The sequence below is a fragment of the Pan paniscus genome, chromosome 4 (assembly GCF_029289425.2).
Source record: "Pan paniscus chromosome 4, NHGRI_mPanPan1-v2.0_pri, whole genome shotgun sequence".
Classification (NCBI taxonomy): domain Eukaryota; kingdom Metazoa; phylum Chordata; class Mammalia; order Primates; family Hominidae; genus Pan; species Pan paniscus.
The window spans coordinates 1,482,372-1,507,595 of NC_073253.2; the positions used below are offsets into that span (position 1 = coordinate 1,482,372).

General features: G+C 58.3%; 1 protein-coding gene across 1 annotated transcript; it reads left to right on the top strand.

The window, feature by feature from the left end:
* Positions 1-3,134: 3,134 nt before the first annotated feature.
* On the top strand, positions 3,135-25,224 carry SLC6A18 (solute carrier family 6 member 18). Its single transcript, XM_063604351.1, has 12 exons — positions 3,135-3,391; positions 10,914-11,054; positions 11,445-11,582; positions 14,194-14,375; positions 16,626-16,736; positions 17,827-17,939; positions 18,911-19,039; positions 20,883-21,039; positions 22,570-22,774; positions 23,229-23,388; positions 23,623-23,785; positions 24,865-25,224. Exons 1-12 carry the CDS (start codon positions 3,232-3,234, stop codon positions 25,111-25,113), a joined length of 1,908 nt encoding a protein of 635 aa, XP_063460421.1. The 5' UTR covers positions 3,135-3,231; the 3' UTR covers positions 25,114-25,224.

A 25,224-nucleotide genomic window follows, 5' to 3' on the forward strand; every position in this document is an offset into this window, starting at 1 on the left:
GCAAGTGTGCATGCATATACGTGTGTGCGATATTTGCTGCCCGCGTGTGTGCATGTATATATGGACATACATGCCTGTGTTGTGTGTGGTGTGCATATGTGTGAACACACACGTGTATACATGCATGCACATGTGCTTGTACAATGGGTGTCCACATGCACGCGTATATGTATACCTGTGAGTGTATATACATGCATGCAATTTTGTGTATGTGTGTTCTATGTGTGTGTTTGCATGTATATATGCACATGTGTATATGTACATGTATGCCTGTGTGACGTGTGTATATGTGAGCATGTGTACGTGTGTGTATATGTGTGTGTTGTGTATATGTGTGTGTCTGTACCTGTTTGTGTATATGTGTGTGACATGTGCTCGTGTGTGTGCATATTCAGGCAGGTGTGCATTTGTGCATGCCAGTGTGTATGTATGTGTGCATATGGACACGCATGGACATGCATATGGACACATATGGACACGCATATGGACACGTGTGGATATGTGCGCGTACACGTCGCTGGGACACATGCCTGCCACTCGGGGCCCAGCTACCCTCTGTGTTTGTCCTTGCCACAGTCACGGGGTGCATGTGCAGAGGGGAGCAGACCACTGGGGATGTGCTGCGCCCTGCACGTGCCCAGGGGAAGCGGAAGCTGCAGCCGGGGTGGGGGCAGCACCTCTATGCTTCATCTCTGTGGGTGGCAGGAGACAAAAGCACAGGTTACCATCTTGGCTCCCGGGAGCGACTCTTGCTGCCCACCCCCACCCATCCCCTTCCCCTTGGTGTTGACCTTTGACCTGGGGGTTCCCAGAGCCCTGTAGCCCTCGACCCGGAGCAGCCTCTCGGAAGCCAGAGTGGGCAGTCGCTGGCGATTCTGAGAAAACTTGGCCGCATCCACCGGGGCCCTGCCTCCAGTCGGCCCCTGCCAAGTCTCTGCGTTCTGGCCGCCTCCCGGCTTAATGAATGCCAGCCATTTAATCATTGCTCCTTCCACCACAAATAGATGAGCAGTTAAATAAAACTCAACTTGGCATAATTCAAGGCAAATACCACTCTGTGCATTTTCTTAAGAGGACACGAGCTGTGTGAATTTTTAGCCAGCCTTTGGAAAAGATGGGTTACAGGGTAACTCAACCCTGGCTGCCATCCTTGGGCACTCTGTGTGTCCAGGGCACCTTGGAGGACCATGCATCCCCCAGAAGCCTCCAGCTCCCGCACCACTCAGTGAAGCCCAGCCTGGCGCCTGCCCTGCCCCCGTCACAGGATGGGCCCCCATTGGGGTTCAACATTCCATCGCAGCCAAAGGCAGTCGGCACTTGGGACATCTGCTTCAACGGAGAGGTCACCTCTGCTTTGCACGGAAGAATCTGGATGCTTACATTAAACTGATGTTCTGAGAGTTCCTACGGACAGGTCACCTCTGCTTTCCATGGAAGAATCTGGATGCTTACATTAAACTGATGTTCTGAGAGTTCCTACAGGCAGGACTGAAAGCCTGGTGTGTGCCGGTATGATGTTCCACCCACAGAAACCTGGTCACAATCGTCCCTTCCAGCACCCCGTCCAGCAGTGACAGCACACACTGAGTCCTCCTACCAGCCTCTTCCACCCCTGCTGACTGTCACTGGGCCCTGGGATGTGCAAGACTCCACAGCAGCAGAGGTGGGGGGAAACATCACAGCCTCTGCCCCCGGCTGTGATGCCACCGAGGGGCTCGCCTGCTGATGGCTTCAACAGGGTCTCACCCCATCTTTTCCTGCTCTTTGGCCCTAGATGGAGAAAATTCCCATCAGTGCCCCATTAATATACTGCCCTGTGGCATCTGCCCAGGAGGCCCTGCCAGGCGTGCACAGGTGTGCATTGGTGTACCCTGGCATGCACAGGTGTGCACTGGTGTGCCCTGGCATCCATTGGTGTACCCTGGCATGCACAGGTGTGCACTGGTGTGCCCTGGCATCCACTGGTGTACCCTGGCGTGCCTGCCATAGGACCCTGGGCGGGAGCTCCCATCTCATCTACATCTCCTGATTCATGCGTTGTTTCATAGGTTTCAATGTCTCTGTAAATGTGGTAGAAATGCAGGCTTTATGGGCATAAAGTGTACGTTTCTAAATAAATCCCTTCTATTTAGTATGCTCACCCTAGAAGTTACTGTTGTCCAGACGTAGAGGGATGAGTGAGCCAGTGACCTCAGACGGGATGGTGGGGACGGCAGGTCCAGCTCCTGCCTCCTCCTGGGGGTCTGGCTTTGGGGGCTTGCTCTGAAGAGGCCATGGCCCAGGCCTGTGGCCTCACAATGGGGACCAACCAGCTCTTCTCATCTTCTTCCCTCACACTTCCTCTCACTCAAATAAGAACCTTCCAAAAATGTGTCCACCTGGGCCCCTGCCCTGGGACTCATGGATTTGGAGTTGTGGCCACACGGTTGAGGGGTGCAGTGTCCAGTGGAATGGGGCAATTGCGGGCCTGGGGGCCCTTGGCCTGTCCGTGGCGGGAGCATCTGCAAGGAGGAGCCCCAGAGTCCAGGGAGCACTGTGGGGAGCTCCTTAGAGCTGAACTCACCCGGCGTCAACTCATCAACCCTCCACCCATGGACAGGGGTGCCCCCAGCACAGGAGAGGACTCAGCCCTCTGCCCCCACGCACGGTGGGTGCCTGTCACCCTGTCCTGCCCAGCGGCCCGAGGGCAGCAGTGGGTGTGAGGGCAGCCCCCGGCCTCCCAAGAGCAGCTGAGAGGATCCCTGCGGGAATCCGGGCTTCGGGTGCATGCGATCTGATCTGAGTTGTTTCTGACAGTGACAGAGTGACAATCTATAAGTATCTCAAGATCAAATAGTTAAATAAAACATCAGAAATTTAAAACGATTAAAATATGCCTCAGTCTTGGGAATCCTGGTGTCCGCAACAAAAACACTTGAGGCTGTCCTTGCACACGGTCCTCGTGGTGCTGGGGGTGGTGCCAGGCCCGGCGTTTGCCTGGAACACAGAGCACGCGAGAAGGAGCAGAGGACGTGGGTGCCAGGGAAGGACCCCGGCGTCAGAGCCAGGGCCCGGGCCTGAGTTACCCATTAACGGCACTCCACTGGTTTTCCTTTAAAGAAATGAATAAATACAACTGCAGGGGGGCTGCTTGTGGTTTCCAAACGTCGGCAGAGGCTGGAGACGGCTCTCTAGTGCTGGGTGTGGAGTGAGGCACCACCCTCGCCCTGAAGCCTGGGGCACTCAGTCACCATGGCTCACGCCCCAGAACCAGACCCGGCCGCCAGCGGCCTCGGGGATGAGAGGCCCAAGTGGGACAACAAGGCCCAGTACCTCCTGAGCTGCATCGGGTTTGCGGTGGGGCTGGGGAACATTTGGCGGTTCCCATACCTGTGCCAGACCTACGGAGGGGGTAAGCACCCGCCTGCGTCCCGGGGCAGACCCCGAGCAGGGGAGGCCGTCTCCACCCTGACCTGCCAGGCGCCTGCCACGCATCCCCAGTGCTTGGGCAGAGTCACTCCTCCTGGAAACCAGGGTGCACCATTGCCCACGGCAGAGTCAGTCCCCTCAGGGCCCACCTGCAGTCTTCCGGGACCTCAGGGCAGCTTCACCACTGCCCACAGCAGGGAGGGTCCAGTCCCCTCAGGGCCCACTATGGTCTTCCAGGACCTCAGGGCAGCTTCACCACTGCCCACAGCAGGGAGGGTCCAGTCCCCTCCGGGTCCACTATGGTCTTCCAGGACCTCAGGGCAGCTTCACCACTGCCCACAGCAGGGAGGATCCAGTCCCCTCAGGGCCCACTATGGTCTTCCAGGACCTCAGGGCAGCTTCACCACTGCCCACAGCAGGGAGGGTCCAGTCCCCTCAGGGCCCACTGCAGTCTTCCGGGACCTCAGGGCAGCTTCACCACTGCCCACAGCAGGGAGGGTCCAGTCCCCTCGGGGCCCACTATGGTCTTCCAGGACCTCAGGGCAGCTTCACCACTGCCCACAGCAGGGAGGATCCAGTCCCCTCCGGGTCCACTATGGTCTTCCAGGACCTCAGGGCAGCTTCACCACTGCCCACAGCAGGGAGGGTCCAGTCCCCTCAGGGCCCACTATGGTCTTCCAGGACCTCAGGGCAGCTTCACCACTGCCCACAGCAGGGAGGGTCCAGTCCCCTCCGGGTCCACTATGGTCTTCCAGGACCTCAGGGCAGCTTCACCACTGCCCACAGCAGGGAGGGTCCAGTCCCCTCAGGGCCCACTATGGTCTTCCAGGACCTCAGGGCAGCTTCACCACTGCCCACAGCAGGGAGGGTCCAGTCCCCTCCGGGTCCACTGCAGTCTTCCGGGACCTCAGGGCAGCTTCACCACTGCCCACAGCAGGGAGGATCCAGTCCCCTCCGGGTCCACTATGGTCTTCCAGGACCTCAGGGCAGCTTCACCACTGCCCACAGCAGGGAGGGTCCAGTCCCCTCGGGGCCCACTATGGTCTTCCAGGACCTCAGGGCAGCTTCACCACTGCCCACAGCAGGGAGGATCCAGTCCCCTCCGGGTCCACTATGGTCTTCCAGGACCTCAGGGCAGCTTCACCACTGCCCACAGCAGGGAGGGTCCAGTCCCCTCGGGGCCCACTATGGTCTTCCGGGACCTCAGGGCAGCTTCCTGCCAGGCGTCAGGTTGAATGGGCCGCCCTGCCCGACACACACACACTACAAACAGTGAGCGCTCTTCCATCTGAATGTCGTCAGTTCTTTTAAGAACACACAATCCGCTCTGGGTTTCCTCACCACAGCCTCGGTGTGTCCAGACATGTGCTCAGGTGCCCTTCCCCGAGGTTCTTTGCAGGAATTTGGGGGCCCACCCCTCGCCTCCCTGGCTTTGGTTCTCTGGGAGAGCCCTGTGGGGGGTGCCAGGATGTTCAGAACTGTCTGGGTGACTTTAGTGACCTTGGACTCGCCACCCCCAGAAGTGCATTGGTGACTGAAATAGGCTCCCACGCACCCCGAGCCTCCCCTCACCCTGTGCCTGCTTCTCTTCATGCAGGGGTCACACTCTGCTCTCCATGTGGGGACACAGGATGTAGGGACAGGCATGAATCACTGCTCTCAGGGAGCCGACGTACAACATCACGCACGGACACCCAGGTCTTCCCCAGGCAACACGGGCAGGGGCTTCCCAGGCCGCAGGGTCCTCCTCAGGCCAGGCCGGGCTGCTTGGTCAGCCTGTTCCCCGGGCCCTCAGCTCCTTCCCTGAGAGCCCCACACAACTATCCCTTGTTATAAGGTTACTCCTTTAAAGTGTTTTTCCTCCTGCTTAAGAAAAGATTCTCAACAGGCAGAAAATGCAGGAAATGCGCACAAATGGAAAAAACAAAAAGAAACACCCGTCACTGCCACCCTCGGGGCACTGGGGTCTCTTTGGGGCTTTGGGGCTGGAGAGGGTGCACTGGGCCTTGGATCTTCTCATCATGAAAGAGTCCCTTTGAAGGCATTTCTGAAAGCACCAAAGCCCAAGGGCAGAGGCGTCCCTGGCTCCCGGGGCCCTCGCTGCCTGTGCTGCGGCTCGATCTGCTAAGAGTCACCAGAGCGTGCAAGGTTGTGGGGGCAGCAGGCTTCACGCAGAGCTGGAAATGCCGGCCAACGCTTTACCCACCGACGCCTTGTTCGCCAATGCCTTGCCCACCGATGCCTTGCCCGCTGACGCCTTGCCCGCCGATGTGCCCAATGCCTTGCCCACCAACGCCTTGACCACCGAGGCCTTGCCCACCGACGCCTTGCCCACCGATGCCTTGCCCGCTGATGCCTTGCCCAACGCCTTGCCCACCGACGCCTTGCCCATCAACGCCTTGCCCACCAAAGCCTTGCCCGACGCCTTGCCCGTCGATGCCTTGCCCACCGACGCCTTGCCCGCCGATGCCTTGCCCGCCGACGCCTTGCCCGCCGACGCCTTGCCCGTCGATGCCTTGCCCGCCGATGACTTGCCCGCCGATGCCTTGCCCACTGATGCCTTGCCCACCGAAACCCAGTTACCATTGCTAAGCGCCTGCAGTGTACTGGAAGTGTCTGGCACTAGCCTCCCTTAAATTCAGCTGCTCCACACTGGGGCAAAGCTGGGGAGGCCCCCACGTGGGGTGCTGCTGAGGAGGGAGAACAGCCCTGCCCACCAGCTGCGCGGGGACTTCAGGGCTGCTCCACTCATGAACGACTCTACCATCAATCTCCTGATGCAAGCCACCGGGTTGCATGTCATGAAACATCCAAGTTTATTTAACTCACACGCTTCCTAAGGGCCGTGCCATCAGCATTCTCACCCCGTGTATGAACATGCCCTTCACTTTGTCTCGCTGTGAGGATCACTCATTGATGATTTTGAAAACAAGATATAATTAAGAAGCAGGTACTGTGCAGCTTTTAACATTTGCATATACTCATGACTACCAAAGGCGAATATTATTTGCTCTCCCATTCATAAGTATTTAACTACATAAATGTTCTCTTCAAAGCTAAGACTTGTAAAGCAACATTGTAACAGAATGTAGTAAAACGTTGCGGTAAAGATTTACAGTGATTTTCTCACACCTATGACATTTCATGGCAGCTGCTTTATTACACATTCAGCGTCTTTAAATCAAAGGAACGTAGACTCGTAAATGCCAAGCGATGGGTTCAGGCCAGCTGCCCGGGACACTCTAACACTTGCTGTGGTTTAAGGTTTCAACCCAGGAAGCTTTTATGACTAAGCTGGTGGCCCTGGGCTGGCTGTGTCCACACACGTGAGGTCACTCATCAAGCACGCCCCCTCCCCACTACTTCCTGCCTCCGGTGTTCAACCGACTTCTGTATCTGGTAGGTGCTGTTGAGATCTGTGGATTCTTGCACCAAAAATGACACTGTATTAATTACTATGGCTTCTTCGTTAGTCTCGACGCCTAGTAGTAGAGCAAGGCCTTTTTTTTTATAATTTAAACTTTTGCCAGCTGCTACTTTTCCTCTGAGCTTTACACCAGGTTGTCAATTTCCAGAAGAGATTCTTCGGCGCTCCCTCGGCCCTGCGCTGCTTTCTACACTGCCCGGGGGGAGTTTCCACCTGGACGGCCTTCACGCCTTGGAGGCAGGGCCCAGGCAGTGGGGGCCGGCACAGGAGCACCGTCTGCACGCTCGCGGCTCCCAGCTCGGTATCCTTTCTGCCTTCCTGCGGGTCTCTCCATCGTGACTTTGGGCGTGACTCTGATTGATTCTCAGCAATCCCTGGCTTTTGCCGCTGCTCTGAGCAGAGCCTGCTTCTCCTCTGCATTTGCTCAGTGGCTGCACTGCGGCCTCTGCATCTCTCAGCCTCGGTGTGGTGGGGTGCAGGTTTCTCTCGATCCTGCATGGATGATTGTAACAGCAGCCAGCCATTCACAGCCACCTTTCCCGTCTTTGGCAGACACCACTGCGTCCTCCATGCTCATGAACGACGGTGCTAAACTTCACGTAATTGTTAAAACTAGGAGCTGCAGCCTGGGCAACATGGCGAAACCCTGTCTCCATAAAAAATATAAAAATTAGCCGGGCGTGCTGGCGTCTACTTGTAGCCCTGGCTACCCAGGAGGCTGAGGTGGAAGGATGGCGTGAGCCTGGGAGGTCGAGGCTGGAGTGAGCCATGACTGTGCCACTGTACTCCAGCCTGGGTGACAGAGAAAGATGCTGTCTCAAAACAAACACCCAAAAAGGAGTTGTGTAGACATTCTTACCATGTGGAATCAACCCTTCTTCTTTCTTCAAATTCGGAAAAAAATGCATGGACTGACTGTCTCTTCCTGCGCATTCAACGTAAAGACTGCCCAGTGAGACCCGTGCCCACGCAGGCCGGGGAAAGTGCCCTCCGCGCTGGACTTGGGTTGGCCAACAGAGCCACCACCCCCAACCACAACACTCTGGTTGATTTTTTATCTACATTTATGCCCACGTGGCAGTCTACATACGGCTTTACATGCAGCCGCTGTACCATGGAGTTGACGTTCCTGTTTCGTGAAGATCCCAGCTGGGGCCGCAATCTCGTATTCACAGAAAACCCTCTCATCTCCTCTCCCCTAAATACAGCAGATTCAGCTTCCCCAAATCAGTCACAGAGAGCTCACTTCTCCCCAAATCTTTCCCTTCGATGATCTCATCAGGGTGGTCTCTGACAAACTGACCTCAGCCTGGTCACCTGAGGCCCCAGCCCAGGCTCAATGGCCCTCACCACAGAGCAAGGGTCATTGGGGCCCAGGGCACCTGCTGGCCTGGAGTCTGCAGTGCTCCCTGGACAGTGGATCCCATATCTGGAACCCGGAGCCCCTGCCCACCGCGACGTGGTGCCCACACCACCCACATCCGTCCTCCACCCGGCCACTGTGCACCTGAGGCCTGAGTGTGGCCACGAAGCCACTACTGCGGGATGGGTGGCTGGTCACACACCAGCTGTGAGACCTCAGGTGCAGGCTGGAGGTCGGGGGGAAGAAGGCCTCCACGGTGCAGGCTGGGGGTGGGGGGAAGTGATGTTTTCACAGTGCGGGCTGAACAGGGGAAAGGTAAGAGGGGCTCTCACGGTACAGGCTGGAGATGGGGGAGGGGAGAGGAGCTCTCACAGCGCAGGCTAAAGGGAAGGGAAGGGAAGAAGGGCTCTCAGGTGCAGGCTGGAGGGGAGGGAAGAAGGGCTGTCATGGTGCAGGCTGGAGGGGAGGGAAGAAGGGCTATCATGGTGCAGGCTGGAGGTGGGGGAAGAAGAGCTCTCAGGTGCAGGCTGGAGGTGGGGGAGGGAAAAGGGGCTCTCACAGCACAGGCTGGAGGGGAGCGAAGAAGGGCTCTCACGGTACAGGCTGTAGGGGAGGGAAGAGGGGCTTTCACAGTGCAGGCTGGTCGTGGGGGAGGGAAGAGGGGCTCTCATAGCACAGGCTGGAGGTGGGGGAAGAGGGGCTCTCACGGTACAGGCTGGAGGTGGGGGAAGAGAGGCTGGCTTGGGGGTGTCCCCCCATTCACATGGGAGCCTGGCCCTGAGAAAGGCAGGTATGCTGACTCCCTGCCATGAGCTCCCTGGGGTGCCCTGGGTTTTGTTCCCTTTTGCTCTAGGCCCTGGCCACAGCTGTTCCCACCCTCCCAGGAGGCATCTTGGGGTGTCAGGTGCCTCCACCTGAGGCTGACCCCGTAGACCTCAGCTTCCCCTCTTCAATGCTTGTCTTTCTGCCGCTGTGTAAATGACACGGACAAGAGCCGTCCGGCCCCCACATGCTGGCCCTGGAGTCCTGTGCAGAAGCCAACAGGGGTGAGGGCTCACCTCCCACTCTAGGGCCTCCCTGTGCCCGTGGCAGTCGCAGAACATTCTCATGGTGACACAAACCCAGAGCAAGGCTGTGTTGATGACCTGGAAACGAGCTTCTAGAAGCCGGACCCTGCCTGGCAAAGTGGAGCTGACGGGAGATGCCAGACGCGGAGACGCACGGCGGGGAAGAGTGTGGGCAGCCGGCACCCATGTAGGTCAGCGTCTTAGGGCAGAAGGCCTGAGGTCAGTGCCACCCTGCAGCCTGTCCCAGCACCTGTGCATGCAGGTGGGGAGGAGTCAACAGCCCTGGGCACAGACGTGGAGCTGCACAGAGACCCGAACTCGTGCACAGAGACCCGAACTCGTGCACAGACGGTGACTCGCTTGGGGAGCAGTGCAGCTGCCAACTCTGTGAGGCCACCAGGACTCAGACGCAGCGTGCAGACACAGGGGCCTCTTCAGCAGCGTAGTGATGCCCATGGAACCAGGAGCCCGGGAGAACCAGCATCCTCCCAGCAGGTCTTGTAGGCAGCTGCTGAACTTAGAGGTCAAATTGCAGGAATTGATCATGCCCAGCTCTGCCGCTGGGGCCAGGAGGGTCTGTGGATTCCACGGGAAGCCAGCCCTGCTCGCATCCTCAGCACCAGGCCCTGGCACCTTGTCTGCCCCTTCCACTGCGGGTGCCCCAGGCAGAAGGATGGCCATTCATCTCTACTGGGTGCTTCCACTGGCTCCAGGAAGTGGAGCCGGCCTGTTCCCCCTGCCCTGGGGCCTGTGGGGCCTTCATCCTGCCGTGCCTATGGGCACCCCCATCATGGCACTGGATGGAGGTACAGAGGCCCGAGATGCCAGGAAGTGGGGGGACGGGCCCAGCCCTGATGCAGCTCTCAGAGCCTTGGTCTGAGACACCACTCTCCTGCGACATCCCCATGAGCAAAGATGGTTCCAGAGAGACCGCCAGCCGCCCCGGGGTCCTCGCGGGAACAGAGCAGCCCTCAAGCCGCCCTGGGGTCCCTGGGGGAACAGAGCAGCTCACGCCATCTGTTGCATGAAGCTCCAACAAGAGCAGCATGAAGCCGGGGAGCCAACAGGCGACCTCACACAAAAGCAGCCAGACCTCCTCCGGTGACTGGGGTGTTTAAAAAACATGCTCAGTCAGCACTTTATTTCTGCAGACTCATGAATTTTCAGAAAATCACGTTAATGAAAGGAGCTGTTTTCCCATGGGGAGGCTGATGGCAGAGGTTTTGAGTGTGATTCCGCCAGGCCCCTGCAGGCCTCCTTCCCACAGAGGCTGAGTCCCCACTGCCGGCCACAGCAGCCCCCAGGAAAAGGCAGGTGCCTCAAACAATGCTGGTCCCTCAGCAAACGCAACACAGGGGTCACGCTTAGACCCCAAGTCCTAGTCCAGGGCCGGCTGCCTCCTTTTGGGCCCCCTGCTCCCCTCCAGGGCCCTGCCCTCTTGATGAGAGGTCTCAGCAACTGAGCCAAAATCAGAGGCAGGGTTTGGCAACCCAACAGTGCCCCAAGGGTGTCTCTACCACCCAAGTGGTGCCCCCAACATTCAGGTCCCGTCTGCCCCTTGAAGACCACAGGTGGCTCCCCCTGGCCCACGCCACAGTCCCCCCCAGCCCCCAACCCTGGGCAGGTGCTGACCACCCCCTCCTCACAGGGGCCTTCCTCATCCCCTACGTCATCGCGCTGGTCTTCGAGGGGATCCCCATCTTCCACGTCGAGCTCGCCATCGGCCAGCGGCTGCGGAAGGGCAGCGTCGGCGTGTGGACGGCCATCTCCCCATACCTCAGTGGAGTAGGTAGGCCACCGTCCTCCCTTGCCCTGACTGAGGCTGCCGGGGACAGGGCCATCCTGGATGAGGGGTGGGGCAGGGGCGGGTCCATGCCTGTGGTACGGAAGCGGCCAGGCCAGGCCGGCGGGTGGGGTGGCAGGGAGCCCTTGGGTGTGTGTGAGAAGCAGCGGCGACTCAGGGAGAATTAGAGATGGAGACCATGTGTGCCAGGACATCCCGGAAGGACCTGGAAGCTGGTGTTGCCATTCACATGTGAGGTGTGAGGGAGGCCTGGCTTTCAGCCGCGCCCTTCAGCATGTGTTATTTTATGTTGTTATTTTGTTTTATTCTCACTGCTTCTGGGCAGAGGGAGCTGGGAGGAGCCCCGGGGCCGCCTGACATGGTCCCTGTCCACAGGGCTGGGCTGTGTCACGCTGTCCTTCCTGATCAGCCTGTACTACAACACCATCGTGGCGTGGGTGCTGTGGTACCTCCTCAACTCCTTCCAGCACCCGCTGCCCTGGAGCTCCTGCCCACCGGACCTCAACAGAACAGGTGAGCTGGGCGCCGCCTGCTGTGTGGTCCGTGCACGGCCGAGAGAGGCATGTGCTGCAGCATGCCCAGCATCAGAGCAGCTGCGGGTGGCAGATGCTCACGGCAGGGGGAGGGCCGGGGAACCGGTTTCTCTGTGTGCACATGCACGCGCCTCGGTCTCCCCAGGAGCACACATGCAGTCCAGTTCTTATGACCTCCACGCTGTCCTGTGCTTCCCTGCCAGGTCCGGACCACCGAGGTCCCCTTGCAGCCATGTGCATGGTGTGGTCATGCGAGGGCACTGCCGTTGTTAGATTTAAGACGTTAGGTCGGATGCGGTGGCTCACGCTTGTCAACCCAGCACTTTGGGAGGCCGAAGTGGGCAGATCACTTGAGGTCAGGAGTTCAAGACCAGCCTGACCAATATGGTGAAACCCCATCTCTACTCAAAATACAAAAATCAGCCAGGCATGGTGGCGGGCATCTGTAATCCCAGCTAGCCAGGAGGCTGAGACAGAAGAATTGCTTGAACCCGGGAAGTGGAGGTTGCAGATAGCCGAGATCATACCACTGCACTCCAGACGGGGTGACAGAGTGAGACTCTGTATCAAAAAACAATCAAACAAACAAACAAAAAACAGACTTTGGGTCCAGACCTCAGCCAGGAGCTCCATCTGGGGAGATCCTCGAGACATGAATGACAGTTATATTTTCTTCTTTTTTTTTTTTTTTTTTTGGGGGGGGGGGACAAGGTCTCCCTCTATTGCCCAGGCTGGAGTGCAGTGGTGCGAGCATGGCTCACTGCAACCTCCAACTCCTGGCTCATGTGATTCTCCTACCTCCACTTCCCAAGTAGCTGGGACCACAGACAAGTGCCTCCACACTCAGCTAATTTTTTTTTTTTTTTTTTTGAGACAGAGTCTTGCTCTGTCGCCCAGGCTGGAGTGCAGTGGTGCTATCTTGGCTCACTGCAAGCTCTGCCTCCCAGGTTCACGCCATTCTCCTGCCTCAGCCTCCCAAGTAGCTAGGACTACAGGCGCCTGCCACCAGGCCCGGCTAATTTTTTGTATTTTTAGTAGAGACGGGGTTTCACCATGTTAGCCAGGATGGTCTCGATCTCCTGACCTCGTGATCCGCCTGCCTCGGCCTCCCAAAGTGCTGGAATTACAGGCGTGAGCCACCGCGCCTGGCCAGCACCCAGCTAATTTTATTTTTTGTAGAGACTGGGTCTCAATATGTTGCCCAGGATGATCTTGAACCCTTGGGTTCAAGCGATCCTCCTGCTTCAGCCTCCCAAAGCACTGGGATGACAGGCGTGAGCCACTGCACTCAACTGACAGTTGTATCTTTCAGTGACTTGCTCAGGAAGCAACTCTGACTTTCTTTCCTTCCTGCCTTTTGCTAAAACTCACGCTGGGCTGGTGCTGGATGAGGCCGGCCTCAGGGACCAACACTGAGTCTGCGCCTGGATGCCCTGGGCCAGAGCTGGGCACCCTGGGGAGGCCAAGAGCCCTGGCTGTGCCATCAGCCTCCTGGCGCCTCTCTGAGGGTGGGTGGTCCTGCCAGGGTTCCTCCCAGCCACACTCCAGAAGCGGCCCCAGTACAGGCTATCTGCAGCCCGAGTTCCTGGGTGATAGTTTGTGGGTCCCAAATTCCTTCTACCTTGTCCAAGCGTTTACTTTTGGGGTCACTTAGGCCAGCCCTTTGATTTTCAGGCAGGCCGAGAGGAGTTAAGTCCTCTCTCAATGCACACGGCAGGGCCCCATAACTGCCCTTCCCACATCTGCCCCAAGCTCCACTGAAGGAAAATTTCCGAAGAAAAGGGCGCGGAGGGGCCAGCTCTGCCCATGACCTTCCCTCAGCCAAGCGTGGGGCAGGCAGTGCCCACTCAGAGCTGGGCTGTGACAGTGCTCGATGTCAATGACTGGCAGGGCCTTAGAAGGAGACCTAGAAGAAGACTTGGGGCCCAAGGACAGTGTGGAGGGAGGAGCCCTGTGGCATGGGCAGTGGCCCGGTTGGGATACCGGTAATCCTCAGACTTTTCCATGAGGGGCCCCCCACATTTCCCCAGTCAAGTGTCCCAGAAATGGGCTGTAGTGGGTCCTGAGAGATGTCACTGGAGCCTGCTGTTGTCAGACGCTGCCTCTGGATCCCTGCATCAGCCTGTGGCCCCGTCAAGGAGGAAGTGGGAGTCACAGGACAATCTGCCCGCCTGGCCACAGCCTCACTTTCTCCCCAAGCACTAGCCAGCCACACACTTGACACATGCAGCCGCTCTCCGTCCAGTGCTCCTGTGCCACCCTTGGGGGTCTGGGATGGTGGGTGGCAGGAGGAAGTGAGGGGACCAGCTTTACATGGTGACAGTGACGTCCAAGGGGCTGCAGGCTGCCCTGGCTCAGCAGGGCTCATAAACCTTCGCAAAGTGGAGCTTCCCTTCGAGGTTCACTCAGCCTGTTCATTTTCACAGCCACGTCTGTTTCTCCATCTCAGCCCTGGGCCCAGAAAGAAGTGAAAGGGCACCTCAGCCCAAAAGGGCAGTGTTGTGAGCAGCCCAGGGAAACTGAGCTCAAGAGCCACGTGGTGAGGGTGCCTACGCCCCACAGCCAGCCTGTGACAGGCCCCCTGGTTTCAGGGTTTGTGGAGGAGTGCCAGGGCAGCAGCGCCGTGAGCTACTTCTGGTACCGGCAGACACTGAACATCACAGCCGACATCAATGACAGTGGCTCCATCCAGTGGTGGCTGCTCATCTGCTTGGCAGCCTCCTGGGCAGTCGTGTATATGTGTGTCATCAGGGGCATTGAGACTACAGGGAAGGTGAGAGCTGGCAGGGCCTGATCCCCTCTCTTGCTTCCTCCAGCCCCCAAGACCCCTCCCCATTGACCTGTGTTCGCTTTGTGTCTACAAGCTCTTGCGAGGGGCATAAACATCTAGGATTGCAACGTCTTCTTAGGGAATTGATCCCATTATCACTGTGAAGCAACCTTTTTTATTCTGGTGATATTCTTGGCTCTGAAACTGACTTTGTTTTAAAATAGCCACTCCAGATTTCTTTGGGCTATGTTAATAGAGTGTATTTTTTCCATCCTTTTTCTTTTAAACTTTTTGTATCTTTATGTTGAAAGTGTTTTTCTTGTAGACAGCATACAATTGGATCTGGCTGTTTTAACCAATCTGACAATCTCTGCCTTTTATTTGGGGTGTTTAGAGCATTTACATTTAATGTGATTATTGATATGGTTGGGTTTAGCTCTGTCCTCAGGTGTGTTTCCATGTGCCCCATCTGTTTTTTTTTATTCTTGTTTCTCTCTTTCTCTAGGTATTTTTCAGGATCCCGCTCTATCTCCTTGGTTGGTTTAGCTTTAACTCTCTCTTGTTATTCTAGTAACTGCTTTAGAGGTTACAGTCTACATCTCTAGCCTGTCATGGTCTATCATTAAGTGATATTGGGGCATTCTATGGTCATTTAAGAATCTCATTGCATTTTATCCCATTTCCCTTCCCAGGCTTTGCGCTATTGTTGTCATACATTTTACTTATAACATGTTATATAAACAGCAAATGCATTGTTATCAGTTTTGTTTTAAACAAGCGATTATCTTTCAAAGAGGCTTAAATAATGAGAAAAACTGTATTGATGTTCAACCATGTGGTTTCCATTGGGAGCAGCAGAAAGGACCAGTAGAACCTGAGCCTCCTGCTTGCCTGGACCCCTCAAGCAAGAAGAGTCCTTACCCTGTATTCTCTAGTGTGTGCTATCATCTCCAGTCTGGTATCACACATGTGTGGATTCTTTTCAAATGACGGCGCTCAGTCCACGCACCCTGGACCGTGCCTCCTGACCCATGGGCCACAGACACAGGACCCCAGTGCCCCATGCCCTGTGCAGTGTCTCAGGACGCCAGTGCCCCATGCCCTGTGCAGTGTCTCAGTGTGCTGAGGTTGTCATTCCTCTTACATGGAGGGTGGGGGTCTTCATGCTTGAGAGGACTGGAATTACTGAATTAGACAAAGCAGGCAGCCAGAAATTCCAAATAATCCTATTATAAAGGCCCTTAAAAATGCATCCCAAGCTGGGCACAATGGCTCATGCCTGTAATCCCAGCACTTTGGGAGGCTAAGGTAGGCGGATCACATGAAGTCAGGAGTTCAAGACCAGCCTCGCCAACATAGTGACACCCCGTGTCTACTAAAAATAAAAATAAAAAAAAAATTAGCCGGCCGTGGTGTTGGGAGCCTGTAATCCCAGCTACTTGCGAGGCTGAGGCAGAAGAATTGCTTGAACCCGGAAGCAGAGGTTGCAGTGAGCCGAGATTGGGCCATTGCACTCCAGCCTGGGCAAGAGAGCAAGACTCTGTCTCAAAAAAAAAAAAAAAATGCATCCCAGGTGATTCTGCAGTCAGTCTGTATTGGGGGAACTCAGGAGAGGAGTGAGAGAGGAGTGTCCATTTGTAGATGCTCTTCCATGTGGATGCCTAGTGTGCAGACCCTTGTCTACAGCTGATGAGAAGTGGGAAACAGCTCTATGTGGGCAGAAGGGGTACAGGGTAGGTGCAGCCAGGTGGGGGCATCGAGGTGGGAGGAAGAGGACTCTGGCCACACAGAAGGGCTGAGAACTTGAGAGTGGACAGGAGGGAGGCCGGAGAGGGGACCAAAGCAGGGAAAGGATATGGTCAGAAACGAGGGTGACCAGGAGAGAGGCAAGTGGAGGCGGGTGGCTTGGGACAGGGAGGCCAGGGAGGGAGTTTGGCCCAGACCCCTCTTCAGGGCCCAGCCCCTTTGCTCAAAGGAGGCCTGAGTCTCCCAGACAGCCAGTGCTCCACGGGGCACAAACATGTAAACGAATGTGCATGTGACTGTCTCTGGTGAGCCCCAAACCCTCCGAGCTTGCCCTGAGCCTGCACCCCACCATCCCCCAAGGTGCACCCCCATCCGTCCTGGTCAATCCCATACCAGAGGCAGCCACTCTGACCACAAGGGCGGTGTCTGGAGCCTGCCTGCTTCTCTGAGGCTTGTGGACAGACCAGAGGCCATTTCAAGTCTCATGACTCCACCTTTTGTTTCAAGGTGATTTACTTCACAGCTTTGTTCCCTTACCTGGTCCTGACCATCTTTCTCATCAGAGGGCTGACCCTGCCGGGGGCAACAAAAGGACTCATCTACTTGTTCACTCCCAACGTAAGTGGGTCTTGGATCAAAGTTCAGGGCCTCCAGCACACACATTTCAGGGCTGTGGTCAGCAGCTCCCTCCCTCACCTGGGAGCGTGAGAGGCCAGGAGCCACTCCAGCAGCTGGGCTGCCTGGTGGTCAAGGGTGAGGTTGGCCCAGGATGGCGCGGTGGGAGGGGGCCTTAGGAAAGAGGTCAGGTTTGGAGTGAGCCTGGGGCCTCAGGAAAGACATCAGGTTTGGAGTGAGCCTGGGGCCTCAGGAAAGAGGTCAGGTTTGGAGTGGGCCTGGAGGACTCAGGAAAGAGGTCAGGTTTGGAGTGGGCCTGGAGGAGGACTTGATCTGGGGCAGCTGGACTTTGGCACCTGTGGGACACCAAGTGGACATGGATGTGAGGGGTCAGGGGAGGAGGGACAGGGTTCTGGGAGAGGCTGGCTGGGGACTGGATGTCCCTGCTCTGGGCCCGACTCCACCAAGGGCCTTGTCCAGCTGCATGCACCCCACCGGGAAGCCACAGGAGCCAGCGCCTGCTCCAGGAGCCTGCACGGCTTCTAGAGCATTCTGTACTATCCCAGATCGCAGTACTCCCTGCCCAGCATCCCGAGGCAGTTTCCGGGGGCTGGTGTGGGAGTGAGCACCTGGGTATGGGCATGTCTCCCCGGAGTCCTAGCAGAAGACAGAGGACACCTTCCCAGGCCCCCAGAAGCAGAAAAGCCAGGCTCCGTGCATGGCATCCCTGCCCTCGGGGCTTCAAATCACCCAGAACCGCCCGGTTAGAGAGGGCACAGTAAACATGCCCATGCAGGAGCTGCTCAAACCCATCTCCAGCCCCGAAAACCCCGCCAGCTACGTTCTCACGTGCGCCTGACAGCCACCGGCTCATTCGGCCACATCCCGGACAGGGGCCTGGCATTTGCCGTGTCCAGAGCTGCCACTCCACACCCGCACACCTGCGTGGTCCTACCCTGTTCCTGGTGTCTGTACAGGTCACACTTGCTCACGAGTGTCCCCAAAGCCACCTTGGGAACGTTCTGGAACAGTCAGGGCCACCAACTCATGTGGTTTGCCTGCTGAGTGAGACGCTCTCCCTGACTCATTCCAGATGCACATTCTCCAGAACCCCCGGGTGTGGCTGGACGCAGCCACCCAGATATTCTTCTCTCTGTCCCTGGCCTTCGGAGGACACATCGCTTTTGCAAGTTACAACTCGCCCAGGTAGGCAGTCGGGCTCAGCTGTCCAGCCAGGGAAGCTTTGGGGAGACGCCCGAGCACTTCCTGATCTCAGGATCACACTGTGGATCCAAGGGTGGCCTTGTGTGAACCTGAGATAAGAACCTCACGCCACAGTCTGAGCCCTCACGGCAGCTCCCAGCACGTCCGGAGCTGGCTGCAGGAAGACAGCCTGGATAATCACACCCAGGAACCAGGGTGTAACTGGGCACGATACCAATCAAAATGCACATGACACGTGGGGCCATAAAAGCCTCAATGGTCACCTGAAATAGACTCAAGGCCCGTTGGTGCCGACATGAGCAGGTGCTACTTTTATGATATCTTAATATGCACAGAGCCCTACAAAGTGCAATTCCACGGATCATAAAGTGCATAGCCCAGTGCACTGTGATGAACCTGAAACAAGCCTTACTTCCTGTGGCTGCCAGTATTTCTGCCCCCTTCAGAGGCAGGCAGTTTGCATGAGATGGGAGGGGCAGGTTGGTCCCTGGGCAGCTCTGCTCGCTGGCGGCCTTTAGGGAAGGAAGTGCCAGCTGGGATGCCAGGGAAGCTTTAAATGTTTGTGATTGACACCTTACTTCCTTGAACTCACGCTGGAGCTGCGCTTGTGTGCGTTTCTCCTTTGGAGATGATTTTCCAAAACATGTACATTTCAGATCCTCTATGAATGCCCTGCCTCTCAGCTCCCTGTGGGCCTAAAGGCCTTGGTGGGGGAGTGAATGGGTTTCAGACCTTTAGCAGCCTTGAGCTGGGGCTGCTGGAGTAGACTGTGGGGTGGGGGATCTGAGGCCATTCTGAGACTCCAGGACTGGCAGCAGCAGCCCTTGGGTCAGAGAAGGGGCATCCCAGGCGGGAGAGAGGGTCAAGGAGGGAAGCCCCCTCCTCACTTCCTCCCCTGGGTGAGGCCCAGTTACCTCCTGCAAAGCTCCTGATGAGCGTGCATTTGTACCCAGGAATGACTGCCAGAAGGATGCGGTGGTCATTGCCCTGGTCAACAGCATGACCTCCCTGTACGCGTCCATCGCTGTCTTCTCTGTCCTGGGGTTCAAAGCAACTAATGACTACGAGCACTGCCTGGACAGGTGAGCACAGGTGCCGCGCCTGGCTCTGTGGGGCACAGCCGCCAGGCAGGTGCCCGCCGCACCGAGAATCCCACGGCATGAGGAAGGGTGGCTTGGGCATTTCATTTCTGTAGGGGTTTGGAGTGAAGGTGTCCCCAGAAGGTCACTTCCACCCAAAACTTCAGAATGTGATCTGGTTGGAAAAGGGTCTTTGCAGATGTAATTAAGTAGGATCGGTCCCCCTGGAGTAGGGTAGGCCCTAAATCCAATAACCGGAGTCCTTATAAGAAGAGGAGACAGACACAGAGGAGGAGGCCACGTGAAGACAGGCAGAGGTCGCAGCGCTTGTGGCCACAGCCCAGGGACGCCTGAAGGTGAAGAAGCTGGAAGAGGCGGGAGGAATCTCCCGTGCAGGCTCAGGAGGGGCGCGGCCTGGCCACACTGGGATTTCAGATGTCACAGTGCTCCGGAATGGGAGAGGATGAATTCCCGTGGTTTTAAGGCACCATTGCTGGTCGTTTGCTGCGGTGGTCCCAGGACCTGATGCAGTTAGGTTGTCTCCTGCACAGGCAGCTGCCTCGTCAGACCCACGGCCTTCTTAGAGCACCCGACTTGCTTGTGAACTACCTTCAGGCGGGTCCTTGAGAACCCACTGGGCAGACAGCACATCCCTGCAACATGGGGTGACTCTGACCCCACCAAGGTACATCTGGCAGCATATGGAGACATTTTTGATTGGCCACACTTGTGTGAGGGGTGTGCCTGGCACCCAGTAGGTGGAGGCTGAGGATACCACGCAGCACCCTACAGTGTCCAGGACGGCCCCACCCAGAGAGTGACCGGCCCTGAGTGTTCCAACCCCAGCCTCCTGTGCTTGGGAGCAGGGCAGCACATCAGCACTGCACCTGATGGCACTTTTCAACGGGGACGTCACCAAGAAAACGCACACAAAAGTGGAAAACATGGCACGCACAGGCCACAGAAGGGACAGTGTTTTACAGGATGAGCCGGGTCAGGGAGGACGGTGATTTATAGGATTTACAGGATGAGCCGGGTCAAGAAGGCAGAGCTGGGCTTTGTTCAGCCCCAGCCGGGGACGTGCATGGCGGGCAACTCTGATTTCTGCTCACTCTGAATGTCGCAAATAACCGCAAAAGTGCGCAAATATTGACGGGGTTACAAGCACATCTCAATGAGCAGGCGGATAAGGACCAGCCGTGCGCACAACGCCCTGCGCCGTGCAGCCCAAGCTGGCCTCGCGTGCCACATGGGGCTAGAAGTGAGGGGAGCGAGGCCTCTCTCTTCAGGATTGTTCTAGGAACAGCTGGAGCCCCAAAAAGGTGTTTGCTGGTATACATGTGTCCCACCCTTGGCTGTCTGTGCTTGAACCTTAAGGCTTCTGTCCTCAGGAGGACAGAAGGAGCCTTTGGCAGTGGAGACGGAAGGGCGGGCGGGTGGGCTGAAGTCCTCCCAGCAAACCTTCAGAAGCCCAGGTCCTTGTCTGCAGGGCGGCCCCACAGGGCGAATCAGGACCCACCTTCGAAGTGAGGAAGCTGCCACCACCCCCACCCCCTTTGCACCCATGGGGGAGTGCTCCCCTTCCAAGCCCAGGGGGTAGAGAACAGCTTCTCCCCCCACCCGGCAGTGTGCATGGAGTAAACCATGCCCCTACCAGTGCCGCCCTGTCACAGCACAGACGTCCACACGATCCCAACAGGGGCAGGAGGCGTCCACACGATCCCAACAGGGGCAGGAGGGGCCCAGCCCTCCCAGGGATGCTGTGCTTCGCAGCACCAACCAAGGGTTTCTCTGGATGTGTTTGGGAACCAGGGCCATGAGCCCACAGTCCTCTCTGTCCCCGCAGAAACATCCTCAGCCTCATCAACGAGTTTGACTTCCCAGAGCAGAGCATCTCCAGGGACGACTACCCAGCCGTCCTCATGCACCTGAACGCCACCTGGCCCAAGAGGGTGGCCCAGCTCCCCCTGAAGGCCTGCCTCCTAGAAGACTTTCTGGATAAGGTACCTGCACACCCCTTGGGGTAGCCAGGCGGGGCCGTCCACAGGAGCACCAGGGCCGCACTGGCTGTGTGCCACTGCCAAAGGCTGCAAACAATTCCCACAGACCCAGGGCCAGGGCCTGTGAACCAAGAACCCCAGTCTATCTTTGTCTCAGGTTGCCAGGCCTCCTGGAAAGCCCGAAGTCCCGGGGGCAGCTGTGTTCAGCAGACGCTGCACCCAGCAGTCTTGGGGGTTGGGCTGACCCGAGAGAGTGGGCATTGCTGGTGCCCAGACCCCAGGAGAGGGGGTGGCCAGCATGAGGGTCACAGTGCCAGGGCATGGCTCGGGTCAAGCCACACTCAGGGCCAGTGGATGCCTGGACCTAGGGGCACCAGGCAGGGGTGCACAGCCAGGAGGCAGGTGTGGGATGCATCTCAGGGTGCCTGACTCTAGGCATAAAAGGCGCTGGGTTCCTTGGCCTGGGAGAGTGTGTGTCCTGCAGGCAGGCGTGTGTGTGTGATGGAGTGTGTGTGTGCGTGGCCTGAAGCCCGGGGCTCCGTGTACTGCAGAGCAGGCAGGCGTGTGTGTGTGTGGTGGAGTGTGTGTGTGCGTGGCCTGAAGCCCGGGGCTCCGTGTACTGCAGAGCAGGCAGGCGTGTGTGTGTGGTGGAGTGTGTGTGTGCGTGGCCTGAAGCCCGGGGCTCCGTGTATTGCAGAGCAGGCAGGCGTGTGTGTGTGTGGTAGAGTGTGTGTGTGCGTGGCCTGAAGCCCGGGGCTCCGTGTATTGCAGAGCAGGCAGGCGTGTGTGTGTGTGGTGGAGTGTGTGTGTGCGTGGCCTGAAGCCCGGGGCTCCGTGTACGTGTATTGCAGAGCAGGCAGGCGTGTGTGTGTGGTGGAGTGTGTGTGTGCGTGGCCTGAAGCCCGGGGCTCCGTGTACGTGTATTGCAGAGCAGGCAGGCGTGTGTGTGTGTGGTGGAGTGTGTGTGTGCGTGGCCTGAAGCCCGGGGCTCCGTGTATTGCAGAGCAGGCAGGCGTGTGTGTGTGTGGTGGAGTGTGTGTGTGCGTGGCCTGAAGCCCGGGGCTCCGTGTATTGCAGAGCAGGCAGGCGTGTGTGTGTGGTGGAGTGTGTGTGTGCGTGGCCTGAAGCCCGGGGCTCCGTGTATTGCAGAGCAGGCAGGCGTGTGTGTGTGGTGGAGTGTGTGTGTGCGTGGCCTGAAGCCTGGGGCTCCGTGTACGTGTATTGCAGAGCAGGCAGGCGTGTGTGTGTGTGGTGGAGTGTGTGTGTGCGTGGCCTGAAGCCCGGGGCTCCGTGTATTGCAGAGCAGGCAGGCGTGTGTGTGTGGTGGAGTGTGTGTGTGCGTGGCCTGAAGCCCGGGGCTCCGTGTACGTGTATTGCAGAGCAGGCAGGCGTGTGTGTGTGTGGTGGAGTGTGTGTGTGCGTGGCCTGAAGCCCGGGGCTCCGTGTACTGCAGAGCAGGCAGGCGTGTGTGTGTGTGGTGGAGTGTGTGTGTGCGTGGCCTGAAGCCTGGGGCTCCGTGTACGTGTATTGCAGAGTGCCTCAGGCCCGGGCCTGGCCTTCGTCGTGTTCACGGAGACCGTTCTCCACATGCCGGGGGCTCCTGTGTGGGCTGTGCTCTTCTTCGGGATGCTGTTCACCTTGGGGCTATCGACCATGTTCGGGACCGTGGAGGCGGTCATCACACCCCTGCTGGACGTGGGGGTCCTGCCCAGATGGGTCCCCAAGGAGGCCCTGACTGGTGAGCGCACAGCTCCGCCGCCCTGGAGGACCCGTCCCCAGCATCTGACTGTCCACTCCCGCCCGCTGTCCAGACGCCCCTCCTGGATGGAGAGCGCAAGGGGCCAAGCCTGAGTTCAGGGAAAGGCTGAGCCAGGCTGCTCCTTGCTGACAGCCATCAACGGAGAGCTGAGGGTCGAGGGAGGGTCAGGGCTGCCCCTCCCCCACGGCCCCGGAGGCCACATCCCCCATCCGGAACAGGAAAGCAGGTCCTTCCTGCTCCTTGAGCACAATACAGGAAAGAGACTGGGGAGGGCAGGGATGGAGGGTGGGAAGCCGAGAGAAGTCTCCAGCCCAGGTGCCCCGGCCCTCCCCGCTGTCCAAGGGCAGGTCTGCCTGGCTGGCTTCCTCCTGACCCTCCCCACACCTCCACCCCCCACCCCCTTACCCCCCACACCCCTTTCCCACTGCCCCAGGGCTGGTGTGCCTGGTCTGCTTCCTCTCCGCCACCTGCTTCACGCTGCAGTCTGGGAACTACTGGCTGGAGATTTTCGACAATTTTGCCGCTTCCCTGAACCTGCTCATGTTGGCCTTTCTCGAGGTTGTGGGTGTCGTTTATGTTTATGGAATGAAACGGTGAGCTGCCGCCCCGCCGAGCGCTCCTCTGGGACCCACCAGGGTGGGACAGGGAATGGCTGCCGGGCACAGGCTCAACCCGCAGCTGCCCAGACCGCCGAGAATGTTCTGCCCTGGGGAGCTGCCGAGGCACCAGAGGGTGCAGGCTGGACCCCAGTTAGGGTCCGATCCTCGGCTTGGAGTGGGTGGACCTTCCACAGGCCATGTGAAGCCTGAGCCCAGCATCCGGTGCAGGTTCTGCGATGACATTGCGTGGATGACCGGGAGGCGGCCCAACCCCTACTGGCGGCTGACCTGGAGGGTGGTCAGTCCCCTGCTGCTGCTGACCATCTTCGTGGCTTACATCATCCTCCTGTTCTGGAAGCCACTGAGCTACAAGGCCTGGAACCCCAAATACGTAGGTCCTTCCGGTGGGAACCTGGGGAGTGCTGGGACCCCTCGGGCTTGGTCTGGCCCCTATGGTGCCATCCGGTGCCCGACCCATGTGGTGCACATTCACGTGCTAGTGACAAGGTGGCGTGGTCACTTCTGCCTGGCAAACTGGGAAGCCAGGGATGTGAACAGGATGGGCTTTGTGCAGCGCCCCTGAGTGCCCGCTGGGATCAGAAATGGCATCGGGGTGACCATGGGCAAGCGCCTGGTCAGTGGAGTGAGGACCTGAGCAGTGCCCAGAGCCCAGGGACCCCACAGAGCCCTGGAGCTCCTCCTTGGGGATGTGGCTTCATCCTCCCTGCCTGTGTCCTGCCCATGTGGCATGGGGACGGGCAGCCGGACAATTGCCCATTCCTGGTCTGTGACAAGAGAGATTGTGCACAGACCCCTACTGCCACCCAGTGGGTCAGTTTGGCTGGAGGCCGTTTCCACACAAGAGCCTCCCGAGGAGGGATCAGAGTGCCAGCCACACTCTGAAAATGCCTCAGGGGCTCTGAGCAGCGCCAGCCCCTGACATACCGTCTGAGTCCCCACTGGTGGCCGCTCAAAACCTCACCATGCCACCCCTTCTCGGGAATGTGGATGCCACTCCTCTCCAAATGTGTCTTGGAAAGTCCCTCCATAGCAGAACAACAAGGGCAGGTGAAGGAGGAGTGACCGTGTATTTTTGAAGAATTTCCACGGTACCTGCAGCCGGGTGGGTGGTGCCACCCAGTGCATAGGGGAGAAAGCTGGGGACACAGCCTCCAACGACGCCCAGTGGGTTGAGGCCATGTAGCCCCTCTGGTTCCAGAACACAACACCTAGGCCTACCTCGGGGAGGCCCCAGCCCCAGGAGAAGCTCAGCCCAGGTCCCCAAACTCCTGGCCCGGAGGGGCGGTGGTGAGCGGCCACACGTCCTGGCCACTGCTCTGGCCGTGCCTTTTCCATTCCCATCCAAGTCCGGGTTGGCAGGTGGCTCTTGCCCCTTGGATTGAGGAGCACGGAGGTCAGCCTCACGGCCCAGGGTGGCCGCCGCCAGCTAATGAGGCTGTGGTCCCGCAGGAGCTGTTCCCCTCGCGTCAGGAGAAGCTCTACCCGGGCTGGGTGCGCGCCGCCTGTGTGCTGCTGTCCTTGCTGCCCGTGCTGTGGGTCCCGGTGGCCGCGCTTGCTCAGCTACTCACCCGGCGGAGGTGGACGTGGAGGGACAGGGACGCGCGCCCAGACACGGACATGCGCCCGGACACGGACACGCGCCCGGACACGGACACGCGCCCGGACACGGACACGCGCCCAGACACGGACACGCGCTGAAGCCGGCCAGAGCGGGGCCTGCATGGGCGGGTCTGTGGGGGGGCTTGGCCTGATGGTGGGCGGGGCCCCGCCCACAGGGCCGACCCCAATACACCAGCGACTCAACCTTGA